The following is a 20,634-nucleotide window of genomic DNA, read 5'->3' as shown; positions in this document are numbered from 1 at the left end:
ACATACATGTCTTTGACAGGAGTATTAACCCTAACATACATGTCTTTGACAGGGGTATTAACCCTAACATACATGTCTTTTACAGGGGTATTAACCCTAACATAGATGTCTTTGACACGAGTATTAACCCTAACATACATGTCTTTGACAGGAGTAGTAACCCTAACATACATGTCTTTGACACGAGTATTAACCCTAACATACATGTCTTTGACACGAGTATTAACCCTAACATACATGTCTTTTACAGGGGTATTAACCCTAACATACATGTCTTTGACAGGAGTATTAACCCTAACATACATGTCTTTGACAGGGGTATTAACCCTAACATACATGTCTTTTACAGGGGTATTAACCCTAACATACATGTCTTTGACAGGAGTATTAACCCTAACATACATGTCTTTGACAGGGGTATTAACCCTAACATACATGTCTTTTACAGCGGTATTAACCCTAACATACATGTCTTTTACAGGGGTATTCACCCTAACATACATGTCTTTGACAGGAGTATTAACCCTAACATACATGTCTTTGACAGGGGTATTAACCCTAACATACATGTCTTTTACAGGGGTATTAACCCTAACATACATGTCTTTGACAGGAGTATTAACCCTAACATACATGTCTTTGACAGGAGTATTAACCCTAACATACATGTCTTTGACAGGGGTATTAACCCTAACATACATGTCTTTTACAGGGGTATTAACCCTAACATACATGTCTTTGACAGGAGTATTAACCCTAACATACATGTCTTTGACAGGGGTATTAACCCTAACATACATGTCTTTTACAGGGGTATTAAACCTAACATACATGTCTTGTCTTTTACAGGGGTATTAACCCTAACATACATGTCTTTGACAGGAGTATTAACCCTAACATACATGTCTTTGACAGGGGTATTAACCCTAACATACATGTCTTTTACAGGGGTATTAACCCTAACATACATGTCTTTGACAGGAGTATTAACCCCAGGGCCGTAGCTAGCTATGAGGACGGGGAGGTCCGGACCTCCCCTAATATTTCAGAGATTTTTTTAATATTTCAGAGATTTTTTTTTTTTTTTTTTTTTGCCTTTATTTAACCAGGTTTATCCCATTGAGATCAAAGATCTCTTTTACAAGAGAGACCTGGCCAAGAAACAGCAGCAACACAAAGTTACAACAAACAAACACATAAACACATACAATTGAAAAACATTAAAATGATCAAATAAAACATTTGCATACAGACAGCCTGTTCTCAAGAGATTTTACCATAGCCTTAAAACCATTTAAGGTTACTAAGCTATTAAGTTTAAGATCAGACTGCAGACTGTTCCATGCGGTGGGTGCAGAGAACCTAAAAGCTTTCTTCCCCAATTCAGTTCGGACTTTGGGAACAGAAAATTGTAGAGTGTCCTGAGAACGAAGATTGTAAAAAAATAAAACAATCTGCATGGAAAACAGGAAAAGCATGAAAAACACTGGATCGCTTTTATTTTGAAACGAAAGGTAGGTCAGGCAGGAAGTCATCTGACGCCGCGTCCGCGGTAACTTGATTCTGAGAGAGCAGCAGCATGGTGGTGAGTGATGACTGTCTGTCTGCCTGGCGAGATAATTGAAGGTGAGCGAGCTGCGAGACAGTGAGCGAGTGAACGACAGACAGTGAGTGACACACACTGACAGATTTTTTAGCAACAACCAAGAAAGTAAGTGTCTAGTCTGTCTAAGTAACTTTGTGTGTTGTGTACGGCTTGGGTTGTGTACCTGTGTTTGTAGGTGTCATTTTGATATGAATTTGGCTAAAACAGTTTGTGTTTGTTAGTTACAATTATGTTGACAGGAGAGCTGAGCAGGTGGTGACATGAAAGAGAATATACTGAATAATGACATCACAACAGTATAATCCTAATGTTGATTTAAAATGATATATTACTCTAAATATGGCTTAAAAAGGGGAAAAAAAAACCTCAATTTTTTTTCGGCGGCGCCGCCGAATCCGCCTCCCCTTGCTGGACCTCCCCTATTTCGGAACACTGGCTACGGCCCTGATTAACCCTAACATACATGTCTTTGACAGGGGTATTAACCCTAACATACATGTCTTTTACAGGGGTATTAACCCTACATACATGTCTTTTACAGGGGTATTAACCCTAACATACATGTCTTTGACAGGAGTATTAACCCTAACATACATGTCTTTGACAGGGGTATTAACCCTAACATACATGTCTTTTACAGGGGTATTAACCCTAACATACATGTCTTTTACAGGGGTATTAACCCTAACATACATGTCTTTTACAGGGGTATTAACCCTAACATACATGTCTTTTACAGGGGTATTAACCCTAACATACATGTATTTGACAGGAGTATTAACCCTAACATACATGTCTTTGACAGGGGTATTAACCCTAACATACATGTCTTTTACAGGGGTATTAACCCTAACATACATGTCTTTGACAGGAGTATTAACCCTAACATACATGTCTTTGACAGGGGTATTAACCCTAACATACATGTCTTTGACAGGAGTATTAACCCTACATACATGTCTTTGACAGGAGTATTAACCCTAACATACATGTCTTTGACAGGAGTATTAATCCTAACATACATGTCTTTTACAGGAGTATTAACCCTAACACACATGTCTTTGACAGGGTTATTAACCCTAACATACATGTCTTTGACAGGGGTATTAACCCTAACATACATGTCTTTTACAGGAGTATTAACCCTAACATACATGTCTTTGACAGGGGTATTAACCCTAACATACATGTCTTTTACAGGGGTATTAACCCTAACATACATGTATTTTACAGGAGTATTAACCCTAACATATCAGCATCAGAAAAATTCTATAATACATACATGATAATGCATGTCTTTGATTGTGGGAGGAAACTGAAGCACCTGGAAACCCACACAGACATGGGGAGAGCATGCAAACTCCACACAGAAAGGACGAAGCAGGGTTTGAACCCGGAACCTTCTTGCTGTGAGGCAACAGTGCTAATCCACTTATCCACTTATCCACCGTGCCAATCAGCTGCATGAACTAATGTGATGCTCCATTAAGTATAACTTGGAGTTGAAATAGTGCTTCAGTGCACCTGGAAAAATACGAGTCATGGTACTGTATTCACAGTGCTTTAGTGGAATATAGCATTAAAAGTCTAATATGTGGAATAACAGCATGGTACTGTAGTCACAGTGCTTTAGTGGAATATAGCATTAAAAGTCTAATATGTGGAATAACAGCATGGTACTGTAGTCACAGTGCTTTAGTGGAGTAAAGCATTAAAAGTCTAATATGTGGAATAACAGTATGGTACTGTAGTCACAGTGCTTTAGTGGAGTATAGCATTAAAAGTCTAATATGTGGAATAACAGCATGGTACTGTAGTCACAGTGCTTTAGTGGAGTAAAGCATTAAAAGTCTAATATGTGGAATAACAGCATGGTACTGTATTCACAGTGCTTTAGTGGAGTATAGCATTAAAAGTCTAGTATGTGGAATAACAGCATGGTACTGTAGTCACAGCGCTTTAGTGGAGTATAGCATTAAAAGTCTAATATGTGGAATAACAGCATGGTACTGTAGTCACAGTGCTTTAGTGGAGTATAGCATTAAAAGTCTAATATGTGGAATAACAGCATGGTACTGTAGTCACAGTGCTTTAGTGGAGTATAGCATTAAAAGTCTAATATGTGGAATAACAGCATGGTACTGTAGTCACAGTGCGTTAGTGGAGTATAGCATTAAAAGTCTAATATGTGGAATAACAGCATGGTACTGTAGTCACAGTGCTTTAGTGGAGTATAGCATTAAAAGTCTAATATGTGGAATAACAGTATGGTACTGTAGTCACAGTGCTTTAGTGGAGTATAGCATAAAAGTCTAATATGTGGAATAACAGCATGGTACTGTAGTCACAGTGCTTTAGTGGAGTATAGCATAAAAGTCTAATATGTGGAATAACAGCATGGTACTGTAGTCACAGTGCTTTAGTGGAGTATAGCATTAAAAGTCTAATATGTGGAATAACAGCATGGTACTGTAGTCACAGTGCGTTAGTGGAGTATAGCATTAAAAGTATAATATGTGGAATAACAGCATGGTACTGTAGTCACAGTGCGTTAGTGGAGTATAGCATTAAAAGTATAATATGTGGAATAACAGCATGGTACTGTAGTCACAGTGCTTTAGTGGAGTATAGCATTAAAAGTATAATATGTGGAATAACAGCATGGTACTGTAGTCACAGTGCTTTAGTGGAGTAGCATTAAAAGTCTAATATGTGGAATAACAGCATGGTACTGTAGTCACAGTGCGTTAGTGGAGTATAGCATTAAAAGTATAATATGTGGAATAACAGCATGGTACTGTAGTCACAGCGCTTTAGTGGAGTATAGCATTAAAAGTCTAATATGTGGAATAACAGCATGGTACTGTAGTCACAGCGCTTTAGTGGAGTATAGCATTAAAAGTCTAATATGTGGAATAACAGCATGGTACTGTAGTCACAGTGCTTTAGTGGAGTATAGCATTAAAAGTATAATATGTGGAATAACAGCATGGTACTGTAGTCACAGTGCTTTAGTGGAGTATAGCATTAAAAGTCTAATATGTGGAATAACAGCATGGTACTGTAGTCACAGTGCTTTAGTGGAGTATAGCATTAAAAGTATAATATGTGGAATAACAGCATGGTACTGTAGTCACAGTGCTTTAGTGGAGTATAGCATTAAAAGTATAATATGTGGAATAACAGCATGGTACTGTAGTCACAGTGCTTTAGTGGAGTATAGCATTAAAAGTCTAATATGTGGAATAACAGCATGGTACTGTAGTCACAGTGCTTTAGTGGAGTATAGCATTAAAAGTATAATATGTGGAATAACAGCATGGCACTGTAGTCACAGTGCTTTAGTGGAGTATAGCATTAAAAGTCTAATATGTGGAATAACAGCATGGTACTGTAGTCACAGTGCTTTAGTGGAGTATAGCATTAAAAGTCTATATGTGGAATAACAGCATGGTACTGTAGTCACAGTGCTTTAGTGGAGTATAGCATTAAAAGTATAATATGTGGAATAACAGCATGGTACTGTAGTCACAGTGCTTTAGTGGAGTATAGCAGTACAAGTCTAATATTTGGAATAACAGCATGGTACAGCAACATAACTATGCAACTGAAAAACAGGCTGACCAGCATGCTCAAGACAGCAATGGGAATATATAGCAGGACTTTGAGCCCATCCAGTCCCTCTATGAACAAGCACAGCATAAAGCAAGCACACAACATTCTCCAGCACCCACACAACATATCTTCTCCTCAGAATATGAACTTTTGCAGTAGTAGTAGTGTTTAACGCTGCGCGTCTTTTAACTGGCACACGGAAGCACGAGCACATTTCCCCCATTTTAGCATCACTCCACTGGCTGCCCGTGCATTTTAGAATTAATTTTAAAGTTATTTTATTTGCTTTTAAAGCCCTAAACGGCCTCGCCCCCCCCTACCTCTCTGAGCTGCTGCACGTTCACGCACCTTCCCGCTCCCTCAGGTCAGCTGACCAGCTGCTCCTGGCAGTGCCTAAAACCAGGCGTAAACTCAGAGGGGATCGCTCCTTCTCTGCAGTGGCTCCTAAACTATGGAATGCCCTACCGCTGCAGATTAGGCAGGCCTCCTCACTGTCCCACTTTAAAGGCCTCCTCAAAACACACTTTTACTCCTTGGCCTTCGCTGCCATGTAGGATGCTGATTTTATGACCCATGAGTTGCCTTTATATTTTGTCTTTGTTTTTGTTTTGTTTTTTTATGCCTTTTATTGATTTTGCTTTTATATATTTTACGCAATGTCTTTTATTATTGTTTTATTCATTTGATTTATTTTAGTAATTTTGATTCATTTTATTTCATTTTATTCATTTTACTCATTTTATTCTTTTTATTCTTTTATTCATTTTATCATTTTATTGATTTGATCTGATTTAATTGATTTATTGTTTTTAGCTGATTGCTCTTCAGTACCCTGTACAGCACTTTGGTCCTCCTCTGGTTGTTTTAAAGCGCTTTATAAATAAAGTTGGATTGGATTGGATTGGATTTAAGTGAAAATTATGCTTTTAAAGAAGTAGGCTAGGAGGAGCAGCAGTGTTTTAGTGGAATAAACCTTTAAAATGACGTGTTATACAGTAGTAGAAAAAATGGTCTATGAAGGTTTCATCACTCCTGCTTTTATTGAAATGTGAAGTAGCTGGATGGAAAGATGATCTGATAACTTCAATCTCATTTTGACCTGATTAAACATGAACAAACAGCCATATAAAATTACATAAGGATCAAAGTCCAAACATCAACATCTAATCTGAAGTTTAGTTTTATGATGCATCAGATGGTGAAATGTAACCTCCTAATCTACGAGTTTTGTTGTTTACCAGCCTGTGGCAGGTGTGCCACAAAGTTCACTTCAGACACTCGTCATGATATAAATCAAATAACTGCAGCACCCACTGGAATGGGCCCCGTAGTGAACCAGGGGCCCCGTAGTGAACCAGAGGCCCAGTAGTGAACCAGGGGCCCAGTAGTGAACCAGAGGCCCAGTAGTGAACCAGGGGCCCAGTAGTGAACCAGAGGCCCAGTAGTGAACCAGAGGCCCAGTAGTGAACCAGGGGCCCAGTAGTGAACCAGGGGCCCAGTAGTGAACCAGGGGCCCAGTAGTGAACCAGGGGCCCAGTAGTGAACCAGGGGCCCAGTAGTGAACCAGAGGCCCGGTAGTGAACCAGAGGCCCAGAAACAATTACACCCTTCACATGTGCAAAACAACAAACACTGTTCAAATGTGTCTTGTCTTTACCTGGAGGTGCTGTGGACCTCTCTGACGTACAGAGCCGGGACATAGAAGGCTTCGGACTCCTCCTCCTTCCTCACCTTCCACCAGTCCTTGTTTGTTTTCTCCACCAGAATGTAGCGCTCCCCCTGGTGGATGGGGATGAGGCCGTGTATGCTCTTGGACTCATAGTCATATTTCATCTCGACCTGGCGCGGGGCAATGGGCAGGTCCGCCATGATGCCTCTGACTGTCAACCAGGCAACTCACTGCAACAAACTTATCAGCATGGCTTCAGAGACAAGGCTGGTAAGAAAACAAACAGGTGGTTAAAGTCAGAATCTATGAACTTTGACTTTCCATATAAATAAATGAATGTTTGATCACATAATAACACAATACTGATAACCTCTGCGTACTTCATGAAAGTTTAGGCCTAAGTTTATTAAAGGATAATAAAACCTGCACCTTATTTTCAGCTTTTTTATTATTTTTAACTCACCCTGACAAGAAATCTTCCAAATCCATCAACCACAACGCAATTTTTTTTTTCCCCAACGCTTATTTTCTGTCACACAGCAGCTCATTTCATTATTATATCATACAGGCAGAAGTCTGGCCGGCTGTATTTACCTCTGTCTGCCTCCATGGCTGTGTATTCCTCATCCGTGGACTGTGAAACCAAATCTCGTGAGAGTTGCATATTTACCAGGTTTATTACAGCAGGCCCGGCTCCAGAGTGACTGAGGGGGCAGTTACAAATTGTGGGGGGGCAATTTTGAAAATGGCAATGCCAAAAAAAATCCCTCGCTAGAACTGAGGGGGCAAAGTCCCCACAAGCCCCCTCATGGTGCCAGGCCCGTATCACAGGGGAGAGGGCCAGCAGCTCAGCCTCAGAGCAGTGGATGAAGCCGCCGTGGTAGCTAAGCCCATAGCATGCTAGACACCGCTAATATTTATCTGATTTTGAGAATATGGATGATGCATTTTAATTCGATGGCCACCCGCATTTATTTGAGATGGAATATCTTAATGCGGATTACAAAGGGAGGAGCAGAGGAACAGGATCTTTTATGACGGACAGCAGACAGACAGGCCTCCTGCAACAAGGTAAATACATCACTGTCCCTATGATATAATAACAATACGAGTTGCTGCATGTGAGAAAATAAGCTATTTACAGGACATAAATACATGCATTACACATGCCCGCATTTCTTCTGTTTCAGGCCTCAGGCCGCTGCTCGGCTCTTAGTGCAACGATAACGTTGTCATGCATCGATTTAAAAAAATATTTTCAGGGTAAAAAGAAAAGATGGTCAATAGTATTAATAATACATCAATAATATTAATATACCAGGTATACAAATGATATTTGCACGTGTCATGTGTCCAAGTTGCACCAAATCTGACACTGCACGTCCTTCTCTGGTCTCTCTCCAGCAATACACCCATCAAGTGCAAAGTGGATCGGACAGACGGTTCTTGAGATAGTACTGCTGAGGACTTCTCCAGAACCACACGTGCTCATTCAATACGTGCATGTTGTTGTTGTTTACCTTTATTTATACAGGGGGAGTCTCACTGAGAGCAATGCTCTCTCTCTTTTTCAGGAGCGCCCTGTTCACATTCACACACATTCACACCGCTGACCAGTACAACCACAGTCTGATCTGCTGGCAGCTGAGCAGCTCTACTGGAGCTGAACATGAACAAACAGCCATATAAAATTACATAAGGATCAAAGTCTAATCTGTGTGAGAGAAGTAGTTTTATGATGCATCAGTGAACTAGAGAGCCTTCCTGTCTGTTTACTTTATTTGGCATTTAGGCAGAAAAGGCAAACAACCTGCAAGATACAAAGAACAGTGGGTATAGTGCTGGGAGAGAATGGAAGCCCACACACTGAGAGAGGGCTTGTATAGAGTCCTCTCCCATCATAAGCTGTTCACAGTAGAAGGAAATAAAATAAACCATCGTAAGCTAAACAAATAGCAGATTTCTAAACAGAGAAAGAACAATGAAAAACATGTCAACATGTTCAACACGTTGAGCACGTTAACGTGATACTCCCAAACACTGATGTGTTGACAAACTGTCACAACGTGTTGAAGGAAGAGCTTTAACGCACTTCAAACAACTCACAAGGAATAGGCCTGTCCTGTGCTCTCAGAGTAGAGCAGTCTTGTATCACGAGAGACTTCAGAGATTTGCTCCAAAGTAGGCTACTGGTGGAGCACACATTTCATTGATTGGTTGATTGGTTGATTGATTTTATTGACAATATAAAAAGAGATACACAATATGAGCTCATGTACAATTTTAAAACTGTCAAGCATAACACAAGAAAGCTATTATGCTTTTTTCAAATGTGGTCCTTACTGGAGGTGGGTACAAAGATAATTGCCAGCATTAAATCATTACATTTAAATACACTGAAAACGATACAACACTGACACTGTAGCCTATCCACCTTATTTTTGAATGCCCCACTGTAAAAAAGAATCGTGGGTACAAGGTCCGGTTTAACGTGACTCATTGTTGCCGCTTGCCATTTCCTTTGTTATACTCTGGCTGCAGACCCGAATTATAAACTGGAAGCTGGAGTCCGTTATAAAAGTTATAAATATAGTCACGTTATAAACAACTAACCAACGCTGGACGTCCGTATGGAAACTCGAAATGTGTGTTAGTCGAAATGGTTAAAAGTTAAATCAATTTGGTGGCGTTTTACTGCCATGTAACATAGCTAGCTAGCCGCTAACATTAGCCACAATTAGTAGCCGACTACCCACAATGCATTACGTTATCCCAGCACCCGAACAACACGGCTGTAGAGCAGAATGGCTCTGCTGTAAAAGGGTAAAATCCTCATAGACGTTTTTTTTGTCGGGGGCTGGGGGGTTATCTAAATTGGTTACACCGGAAATAGAACCCATAGTTAACGTAAGGCAAAATGGCCACCAAAAATAAGGTGGATACAACACATTAAAGCAAAAAATCACATTGGCAATAAAAAACTCAAATTGGGTAGAACCTGCCACAACAGTAATACGTTGTATCGTTTCAAGAGGCACTGTTGAAAGATTAGTCTTAACCCGTGTACTCCAGTTTGGCCCAAATCTCTGAAGACTCTCTGGCCACACACACACACACACACACACACACACACACACACACACACACACACACACACACACACACACTTCTGAAAACTTGAAGCTCATGTTTTTTTTTTTTTTACCTTTATTTATACAGGGGGAGTCTCACTGAGAGCAATGCTCTCTTTTTCAGGAGTGCCCTCTTCACATTCACACACACATTCATACCTGGAAACTGACCACCACAGTCTGATCTGTTGGCCACTGATCAGCTCCACTGGAGCGGTTGGGGATAAGGGCCTTGCTCAAGGGCACCTCACTGGTGGTAATGAGGGAGGGGCAAGCGCTGCCTTTTCACTTTCCTCAGCCAGATTTATCCTGCCGGTCTCGGGGATTGAACCGACGACCTTCCGGTCACAAGCTCGCTTCTCTAACCATTGGGCCACCACCGCCCATGTATCAAAAGCATGATTCCAAACTGATCAACTCTAAGCACAGTTCCATTGCTCTCACTCACATATCATTCTAAAGTCTAAAGCACATTTTCTCAAAACTCTCAACACAAGTTGCATCATTTAGCAGACTTATATCAGCTGGAAAACACTGGCCTTCAAAATGCAACACGCTGATGACCAGCTGTTCTCAAGTCAGTGTAAAAATGTGGTGTGTTGGTGCAGTGTGGTAAAATGATTTAAATCTGTATTATGTATATGATATCATGTACTGTACATAATGGCCCCTATTCAACCTGCCATCCCTCCAGGACCTGCACGCAGCCAGGACACTGAAGCGGTCTCACAAGATCATGGCTGACCCCTCCCACCCTGGCCACAAACTCTTTAAGACACTCCCCCACAGCAAGAGACTGAGGTCTGCCAAGACCAGAACCACCCGCCACAAGACCAGCTTCTTCCCAACCGCCATCAGCCTCACCAACAAGGCCCGGAAACCCCTTCCGCCAAGGGCCTCACTAACAACCCCCCCCCCCCCACACACACACACACACACACACACACACACACACACACACACACAAACTCACTACCTCCTCCTAAACTCAACTGAACCCCCCCCCCCCCATAAAACTGGAACTCATACTGTATCTAATTTAATGCCTGTCTAACTGGGACTGGTAAATTCATGTAAATTCCCTGGACATTAATGCCTATTTAACTTAGCCTGTACATTTCATGTACATTCAATGTAAACTCTTATCTAACTCTGACTGTAAATTCATGTAAATCCACTGCTTATTTAACGTATATTTAACTCAGTCTGTAAATTAATGTAAATCCAACGTAAATTCATATTTATCATCCACAGAACACTTCACCACTCATGTACATATTGTATATATTGACTCGATCTGATTAGATTTGATTGCACTTGCAACCTTGCGATTGCCGTTAGTTATCTTCCTACTTCTTATCCCTGTATATTGATGTGACCGCTATGCTGCATACAGACACTAAGACAAATTCCTCGTATGTAACTTGCATACTGTGGCAATAAAAGTGATTCTGATTCTGACATGCTTGTGTGATAAGGGATTATAAAGATAACTGAACTGAACTCATGTCTCACCTGGGAAAACTCACCTGGAAAAACACTATAGAGTATAAAGAGGCCTCAGGTGACTTCTACACTCAGTTCAGTCAGTCATTTTGTACATATTTCCTTTCTTATCTTTTTCTATCTGTGCACTGATTTATCATGACATCATACCCAGAAAGACAGTCTCAACATTGACTTTGTAGTGTTTCTCATTGTACTGATCAATGAAATGACAGAGTTTTGATAAATAGGCAACATTGTAACATTGTCTTGCATTAACTATTAGTAAATGCTATTTGGAAGGGGGCGGGGCAGGTGGGGGGGCAGTAACCTTACACTTTATCAAAACAAGAGAAAGGAAACAATCTCCACATAATTGTATGTATTTGAATATGTAACATGGCCTCATGAAGCCAAAACATACATGAAGACTATTTTGATGGTAGTGTTTTAGATTTATGACATCAGTGTTCACTGTAATAAACATGACAACAAATCAACATGTTAGACGTTAATGTAGGGCTGTGCGATGTGGACAAAATCAAATATTACAATATTGTTGACAAAATACCTTTAAAAGCAGGAAAGGACAACAGTTATGACATATCACCAATCAAAATCTAAGATGATATCTAGTCTCATATCACCACATTGATTTAATATTGATATATTGCTCAGCCCTACATAACGTTAACTCCCAAACACTGATGTGTTGACAAACTGTCATAAAGTGTTTTCATATTTCCAACAGTTACATCAATCAACAGGAAACATTAACAGACTGAAGAATCAAACACGTTCAACTGTCATGGAAAGAGTTGATACAATACCTTTTCATGTTGGAGATAACCTGCTGCCTCGCTGGTGACAGTGAGTAGACTGAACTGATACTGTGTGTGTGTGTGTGTGTGTGTGTGTGTGTGTGTGTGTGTGTGTGTGTGTGTGTGTGTGTGAGAGTGTGTGTGTGTGTGTGTGTGTGTGTGTGTGTGTGTGTGTGTGTGTGTGTGTGTGTGTGTGTGTGTGAGAGAGAGAGAGAGAGAGAGATTATTAATAATTAACAGTGTAAGCCAGACGGATGTTTGTGTGTGTGTGCGTGTGTTTCTTTGTGTGTGTGTGTGCGTGTGTTTCTTTGTGTGTGTGTTAGTATTAATAATAAAATAATAATATAGAATATACATTTTTCATATTTGAATATTATTTATATTTTTATATTTGAATATAGAATATTCTTTGACAGCCCTACTGTGAGTCAACACAGAGGTGTGCCACAGCACTCACAATTGAAGGAGCAAAGGTCCACATGTCGCACAAGACGCCCAGCTCCTCCCCCCCCCCCCCCCCCCAGCTCCCACACCCCCCCAGCTCCTCCCCCCCCCCCCCCCCCCCCAGCTCCCACCCCCCCTCCTGCTCACCATCCTTACAAGAAGTGTTAGCATGCGGGGTGCCAGGAGAGGAGGTCCAATGAACTGACCGCAGAGTGATCCACGTGTGTGTGTGTGTGTGTGTGTGTGTGTGTGTGTCCACAGGCTCTGGTGCTTAATCAAATGTGCCTCCATTACAAGCTGATAGTTGATACATGTATTGTTTGAACTCCTAAAGGCAATAAAATAGATAATCAGGGGCAGCATGAAAGCCAAACCTCTGAGGGGCCGACATTCGGTGGTGACCAAAGGTCTCCGGCTAAAAGATTTCTGTGGTGACCTAAGATCTGAATAGATCTGCAATGATTCAATCAGTCTGCCCAGATAAAGTGTGCTGAATCCACTCATGATTGATTGATTTATCTATTAATGGGTCCATTTAACTATTTCTAAAAATTAATTTAAATTAACATTAGGATTAAACTGTTGTGATGTCATTATTCAGTTTTAAGCATCAATATTTTGCTCCTTTTCTCTCATTAGGGTAAATACTGTATATTTATTTAGAGATAAACAATCGGCGGTGACCAAAGGTCCCCGGCTAAAAGATTTTAGGTGGTGACCTAAGGACTGATTCTGAATAGATCTGCAATGATTCAATCAGTCTGTCCAGATAAAGTGTGCTGAATCCACTCATGATTGATTGATTGATCTATCAATAGGTCCAGGTGTTGGGTTGATATAAATCGTTCCCAGCAGCACGGGTTCACACTTGGTTTTCCTGTTTTGTGTTGAGAGGTTTTTCAGAGGCGTTTGAGAGGCCCAAATTCAAGATGTTTGCCCAGTTGAAGGACTGCTACACGACTCTGCTGTATTGGAAGAACTTTGTGACTGACCAGCTGGCAAAGCTGGAGCAAAAGACCGGAGTTCAGAGAGAAAGTATCACTGCAGGTAAGTTAAAACTAAAGTAGCCGGCTGGCTCACACTACAGGAGTTTGGGCCCGGGTTATGCCAGATTTATCCGTCCTGAGAATCTGAGGTGAAATCTGGCCTGGCAGCTTGGTCGGTCCTGATGTTCAGCACAGATTATCTGGACTCAGACTACAGGAGTTTGAAAATCCTAGACGATTTTGAAATGTAATTCTCTAAGGAGAATCTTCACAGATTTTCTATAATCTCAAACATGCACACACTACAAGATTTGAAAATACCGGCGCACCACACACTACAGGATATAATCAAGATGATCCTGGAGCAATGGACAGAAACAAACAAACTGCCTTGACTGCCCCTCCTCTTCTCTCTTGTCCAGGTGTCCTGGCTTTACTTGGACTGTATGTATTTGGACATGGAGCCTCACTTCTCTGCAACCTGATTGGCTTCGTCTATCCAGCCTATTTATCGTATGTATGAAGCTTAATTTCGACACACACACAAATATATGTATATGTAGGTTAAGGCTGTGCAATAAAATCGATACGGCAATATATCGCAATATTTTTTTCCGCAATACTGTATCGATATTTCAGAAAAGTATCGTGATATATCGCCATATATTTATTTGCACAGCCTTCTGTTCAGGGACACAATAAGAATACTTTTTATTTCAGTGCGTTCAGTAAGACACTCAACACAACATAGTTTTGACTCGATTTGTCCACTAAGTTATCAATATAAAGTGATGTGTACAGCCAGTTGTATTTTCAGCTCTATTTTTTTTTATTTTCAGTAAATTATGTATTGCAATATATCGCAATATGTATTGTATCGCAATGTATCGTGATACAATAATATCGTGACCCATATATCGTGATACGTATCGTATCGTGAGGTCCTTGCCAATACCCAGCCATAATGTAGGCTATGTATGTATGTATGTACTGTATGTGTATGTGCATGTATGTACTGTATATGTGTGTGTGTATATATATATATACACAGTATATATATACTGTATACAGTATATATACAGTACATACAGTGTGTGTATATATATATATGTGTGTGTAACCTCCTGTTCATTAGCTGAGCTTAAACCTCCTTAATTGAACCTGTCCTCCTGTGCACTCAGCATCAAAGCCATTGAGAGCGAAAGCAAGGATGACGACACACAGTGGCTGACCTACTGGGTTGTCTATGGACTCTTCAGCATCGTAGAGGCCTTCTCTGACATCTTACTCTCCTGGTGCCCCTTTTACTATGCTGGCAAGGTACTTACACATTTTACTATGCTGGCAAGGTACTTACACCTTTTACTATGCTGGCAAGGTACTTACACCTTTTACTATGCTGGCAAGGTACTTAGACCTTTTCGTCTTTTCTGCATGGTCATTTTGCACATTGGCCCGCCCCAAATGGCACCAAGAGGTAACTGTTTGGAAAAATGAAACTTCAATACCCAGAAATCAAGTAATGTGACAGACAGCTGCACGCAGCGCGAGAGACAAAATAGCTCATGTGGTTGTGTTCAGCATTATCTGGATGGAGCACTCAATTGCTGCTGTTAGACAGTTTTTATTTGACTGCAGATCTTTGAAGTTCCTTTATCTGGCACCAGTCTCATTTGGGGCATGAGACACTCATTACCATGAGACCACTGCATAGTGCAACAGCCAGGCCATGTAGCTTCTGATGTCAATAGGATTTTTCATGATTTTGAATTTGAAAATGGCTTGGTGGGAAATATTTAGCCAATACTGAAAATGTGAAAAATATGAGTAAAAACAATGTATTATGCTGTGTAGTGAGTGTTGCTAAAACATAGACATCATTGAAAACAACATCAATGCGGTCTTTTTTAGTGTAGAAGTGTTCAGCATGTTTTAAATGTATAATTATGTACTTTGCCGTGCAGCATGTTAAGGATCTTACCACATACTCCAATACTGTATGGATAGTATAACTGCTGCACCTACTGTCAGCATTGTCTGTTTGATTGAACAGATTTCAGAGCGCAGCATCAAGTAGACCATCTCTCTTCCACTCTCTCTCCCCACAGTGCCTGTTCTTGATATGGTGTATGGCTCCAGTACAGTGGAACGGTTCAGACATTTTGTACCAGCGTGTGGTCCGGCCCTTTTTCACGCAGCACCAGTCCACCATGGATAACATGATCAACGACCTGAGCAACAAGGCTAAGAACATAACAAAGGACGTCAGCAAAGAGGGTGAGCCATTGAGCCAACCTACACAGCTACAGTATACATGCAAACACACATACACATGCTGCAACAACAGTCTTCTCTCTAGAGGAAGCTGCACATCAGCTGTTTGCTATTAAAACCTTATCAAACACACTCTATATAGACCCTTTTCACGGGGGGCATTTTGTGTCGAAAAGGCAGGGTAAACACAGGTGCAAGCAACACACTAATGAGGGTTTCCAAATTCCAACCATGGAAGTTGGAAACCCTCACCTGTGTTTACCCTGCCTTTTCGACACAAAATGGCCCACGTGAAAAGGGTCTATAGTCTCATGAACCAAGGTTTTAGCCTTCTGTTTGTCTCCATGGATCAGTCTGGCCTTCTGCCCGCCCCCAGTGATTTCAAAGTCAAACAAAGTCCACGGACCAATCAGGGACGTGCGCCGTAGTTGACAACGTACCTGGCCAATCAGGGCCGCCGCTGGCAAGACAATACTGGCGTCCCCTGAAGCAATGAGGGGTAACGTTAACGTTAGTAGAGTAAACACAGCCATAAGTGCAGTTATTGCAGAAATGGACTCAATAACAACAATTAATCAAGAACAAGAGTATACACCCACAGAGTTTGCACCATTCCGATTCCGGATTTGGATTTAGTGATGTTGATTGGCTGAAGGAGTCGTCTGTCAAGGCAAGTGCTCCCGCCCACTGAAATCGATGCGGGCGGGTGGAAGTGCAGACTGATACTAGAGTGAAACAGAATGTGAGGTCATGTGACCAACATGGTTTTTGAATGTGAGGTCATGTGACCAACATGGTTTTTAGCAGCTATTTATTTTCCTGTCTGTGAACATAACAGTCTTTTTTCCTTCTGTTTTGATTCCTGCAGCTACTAATCTGCTCCTCAGACATGACAAAGAGCAGTGATGGGCAGATGGAAGGCTACATATGTGTGCAAGGCTGTGGTGTATAAAGTACCATACTTGAGTAAAAGTACAGATATCTTCCCAGAAAAAGACTTTGGTAAAAGTCAGTCACTCATTAGAATATTACTTGAGTAAAAGTCTTAAAGTAGCTGATATTTTCTGTACTTAAACGTCGGACCCTTTCAAAGTACATCACAAACTGTCCATTTTGCTACAACTCGACAGTGCTGCTTAATCCAGAACCTTACTTACGGGCAGGGGCGGCTCTAGGGTGCGGTTTAAGCCCCACCAAGAATGGTCTTAGCCCTACCAAGGAAATTGACAGCTGAATAAGCCTGAAACGGAGTTAGTTGTGCGCTTGTGAGATTTCGGATTGTAATTGAAGGCATCATGGCCGTGACGCTTGTCAATCATTTCCCAGAGACTCCCCAATATCATCTAGCTGCAGATTTCCGATTGTAAGTGAAGGCATCATTCTCAGCTGAGTGGCTTGGACGCTTGTCAATCTTCATTTATGTAGCTGACTATTTGACTTAGTGAGTCATGTGACTGTCTGCAGCTGTTTTTCCTTCTGATAGCATTGTGAAAAGTATTTCTAAGATATGCAGTTAGTCTTCTGATGGCATTGTGAAAAGTATTTCTAAGATATGCAGTTAGTCTTCTGATAGCATTGTGACAAGTATTTCTAAGATATGCAGTTAGTCTTCTGATAGCATTGTGAAAAGTATTTCTAAGATATGCAGTTAGTCTTCTATAGACATGACTGGGTTCCATGCTCTACCTGCCTCCCTAATCCTTAAGCAGAGTTGTTCCCTCTCTTCAGTGAACTTATTACATTCCATGAGAACACGCTCAACATTTTCTGTGCTCTTTGCATTGAGAGCTTTCTACTGACAAACAATATTGATATATCGTTATATTGCCCAGCCCTACTGGACAGCAGGGAAATCTTTCAGTTTGCAAATTTAGACAGACTCCAGAAAGTGACACATGCAACTTTCATGACTGATTTCAGTGTAATTACTCTTTTTAAATGGTTAGAATAACAGAGGAATTGTCATACACACATCAGCAATGACCATTCCCCACCACCAGAGGGTACTGCTTTCCAACGAAAAGCCAGGTTAACTATAGGTTACTTTTAAGTTAAATCCAAACCCAGCGCTGTTAAATGTTTTGTAAAATATGTGAAGTTTTGATATTAAAATGTGTCCCTTAATAACTTTGTCATGTGTCATTAATTATGGATGGAATATGAATTCTGAAGATGTTTTGTCACACTTAAGCTATATAGGCCTTCTGTCTGTGTGCTACTTTTTTGAATGAAACTGCTAATAGTGGACTGTGGACACATCACCTGATGGACTGTGTGTGTGTGTGTGTGTGCGTGTGTGTGTGTGTGTGTGTGTGTGTGTGTGTGTGTGCATACATATATACATATGTCAACAGCAGTGGGATTGTCCTCAGCCAGGCAGAAGTATTATGTAGTTAGTGTAACAACTAAGATATAACACCAGCATGAATGCTAAAATATTAAAATGGCAGTATTTAATATTAGTACATGTGTGGATAGCAGCAGTAATAAGTATTGTGTTAGTGTACAACTAAAACATAACACCAGCATGAATGCTAAAATATTAAAATGGCAGTATATAATATTAGTACATGTTATGTTGTGTGGATAGCAGCAGGCATTGTTGTAATTCAGACATATACAGTAATTCTGGGTTGTGTTTAGCTTCCACTATTAGTTGCCCTTCTATTTAATATAACGTATTGTTACCATGGTGATTATATACTGCATATTCAGCCACTCTCTCTATATATATTGTTACCATGGTGATTATATACTGCATATTCAGCCACTCTCTCTATATATATTGTTACCATGGTGATTATATACTGCATATTCAGCCACTCTCTCTATATATATTGTTACCATGGTGATTATATACTGCATAATTATACTGCATGATATTGTCACATAGCACATCCACACCAGAGATGGGGACTTGGACTTGAAGCACTGAAGTCACACACAGACTAGTCTCAACGCCAGACCCATGAGAGTTCTTACGCTGATACACTACGTTACTGCATGCTGCAGAGCTCTCTCTGGGTCTGATACACTATGTTACTGCATGCTGCAGAGCTCTCTCTGGGTCTGATACACTACGTTACTGCATGCTGCAGAGCTCTCTCTGGGTCTGATACACTACGTTACTGCATGCTGCAGAGCTCTCTCTGGGTCTGATACACTACGTTACTGCATGCTGCAGATCTCTCTCTGGGTCTGATACACTACGTTACTGCACGCTGCAGAGCTCTCTCTGGGTCTGATACACTACGTTACTGCATGCTGCAGAGCTCTCTCTGGGTCTGATACACTACGTTACTGCATGCTGCAGAGCTCTCTCTGGGTCTGATACACTACGTTACTGGATGCTGCAGAGCTCTCTCTGGGTCTGGGACACTTTCCCTCAGAGGGCTGGTTATGGGAGGGAACCGTTCACTTGGCCAGTCATATGCTATGATGGCTTCAGTCCTCTCCAATCAGTAACGACTTTGCGATCAGACAACACGGGAGGCGCAGCCACAGCTCTCTCATCGGTGCTACGACCTGTCACTCATTCAATTTCAACCCGCCTTCAAAACCAGCAGTGGCTGTTAACTGGCACAGACTCACTTATGTAGTATGCGGAGCGCAGCGATTCAACGTAATATTTGAGTCTGGGGAGAGACTACACACAGACTGACTTGAGAGTTGACTTGAACTTTCAAAAAATGACTTGTGAGCATCTCTGAGCCACACACAGACTAACAAGTCAAATTGAAAACCTTACTATAGTTTCTGTATAACATTTCAATATTTCCATTTGAAGCTGCTTGTTTTATGCCTTGAAATGTGCTGTAATCATTTCAGACTCATAGAATTATTCTGACAATCTGTGTGACCGATCTAACTCCTGACATGTCATAAATGAAGACAAATTAGGATTCAAAATGCCAGTTTAATACGTATAAATATTTATATATTAAAATAAATACTGTTTACAAGAATAAACTTTTAATAATAAAGATTTTAAAACACTGAATATAAATAAATAATAAATAAATAAATAAATAAAAATATAAAATAGGTATAAATAGTAGCACTATGTAGTAACAAAAGTCATTAAAACCAACAAACCACTGAACCAGCGAGCATTGAACTGTGTGAACCACCAGCCTGTGAACCACCAGCCTGTGTGAACCACCAGCCTGTGAACCTCCAGCCTGTGAACCTCCAGCCTGTGTGAACCACCAGCCTGTGAACCTCCAGCCTGTGTGAACCACCAGCCTGTGAACCTCCAGCCTGTGTGAACCACCAGCCTGTGAACCTCCAGCCTGTGAGAACCTCCAGCCTGTGAACCTCCAGCCTGTGTGAACCCTCGCCCACGTCTCGGCCTCTGGACTCGGGTGCTTCTCTCCTGCCTCAGTCCTTCTTCAGGACCATGTGGAGGATCCTGGCGTGGAAGTGAGCGCTGGACTTCAGGAGGCTGTACAGCGTGTGGAAAGTGCCCACGTCATCACGATACCCTGTAACATGAAACAAATGAAAGGACTTTTAAACCTGATTTTAACAGTTCTCAAAGAATAAATATACCTCATGTTCCCACAAACAGCACCATGTGATTGACGTTACCAGGGTGACTATC

General features: G+C 41.0%; 2 protein-coding genes across 2 annotated transcripts in view; one reads left to right on the top strand and one right to left on the bottom strand.

Annotated features, from left to right (window-relative positions):
• LOC310794987 (NLR family CARD domain-containing protein 3-like) overlaps window positions 1-7,090 on the bottom strand; it is a gene marked incomplete at both ends in the record, with an annotated part of 30,917 nt that extends 23,827 nt beyond the window's left edge. Inside the window, one exon of the mRNA XM_083657011.1 lies at window positions 6,879-7,090. Within this exon, the coding sequence (XP_083513137.1) occupies window positions 6,879-7,090 (212 nt within the window). The remainder of the gene's footprint in view (window positions 1-6,878) is intronic.
• Window positions 7,091-13,132: 6,042 nt separating this feature from the next.
• On the top strand, window positions 13,133-20,363 carry LOC310794986 (receptor expression-enhancing protein 5-like; the record flags this gene model as incomplete). Its single annotated transcript, XM_083657010.1, has 6 exons — window positions 13,133-13,202; window positions 13,666-13,818; window positions 14,180-14,270; window positions 14,939-15,077; window positions 15,866-16,034; window positions 20,308-20,363. The coding sequence occupies 6 exons, from the start codon at window positions 13,133-13,135 to the stop codon at window positions 20,361-20,363; spliced, it is 678 nt and encodes a 225-aa protein (XP_083513136.1).
• Window positions 20,364-20,634: the final 271 nt, after the last annotated feature.

Source organism: Poromitra crassiceps (genome assembly GCF_964638095.1).
Source record: "Poromitra crassiceps genome assembly, chromosome: 20".
Taxonomy (NCBI): domain Eukaryota; kingdom Metazoa; phylum Chordata; class Actinopteri; order Beryciformes; family Melamphaidae; genus Poromitra; species Poromitra crassiceps.
The sequence above is the reverse complement of the archived record's forward strand: the minus strand, read 5'-3'. Positions and strand labels throughout refer to the sequence as shown.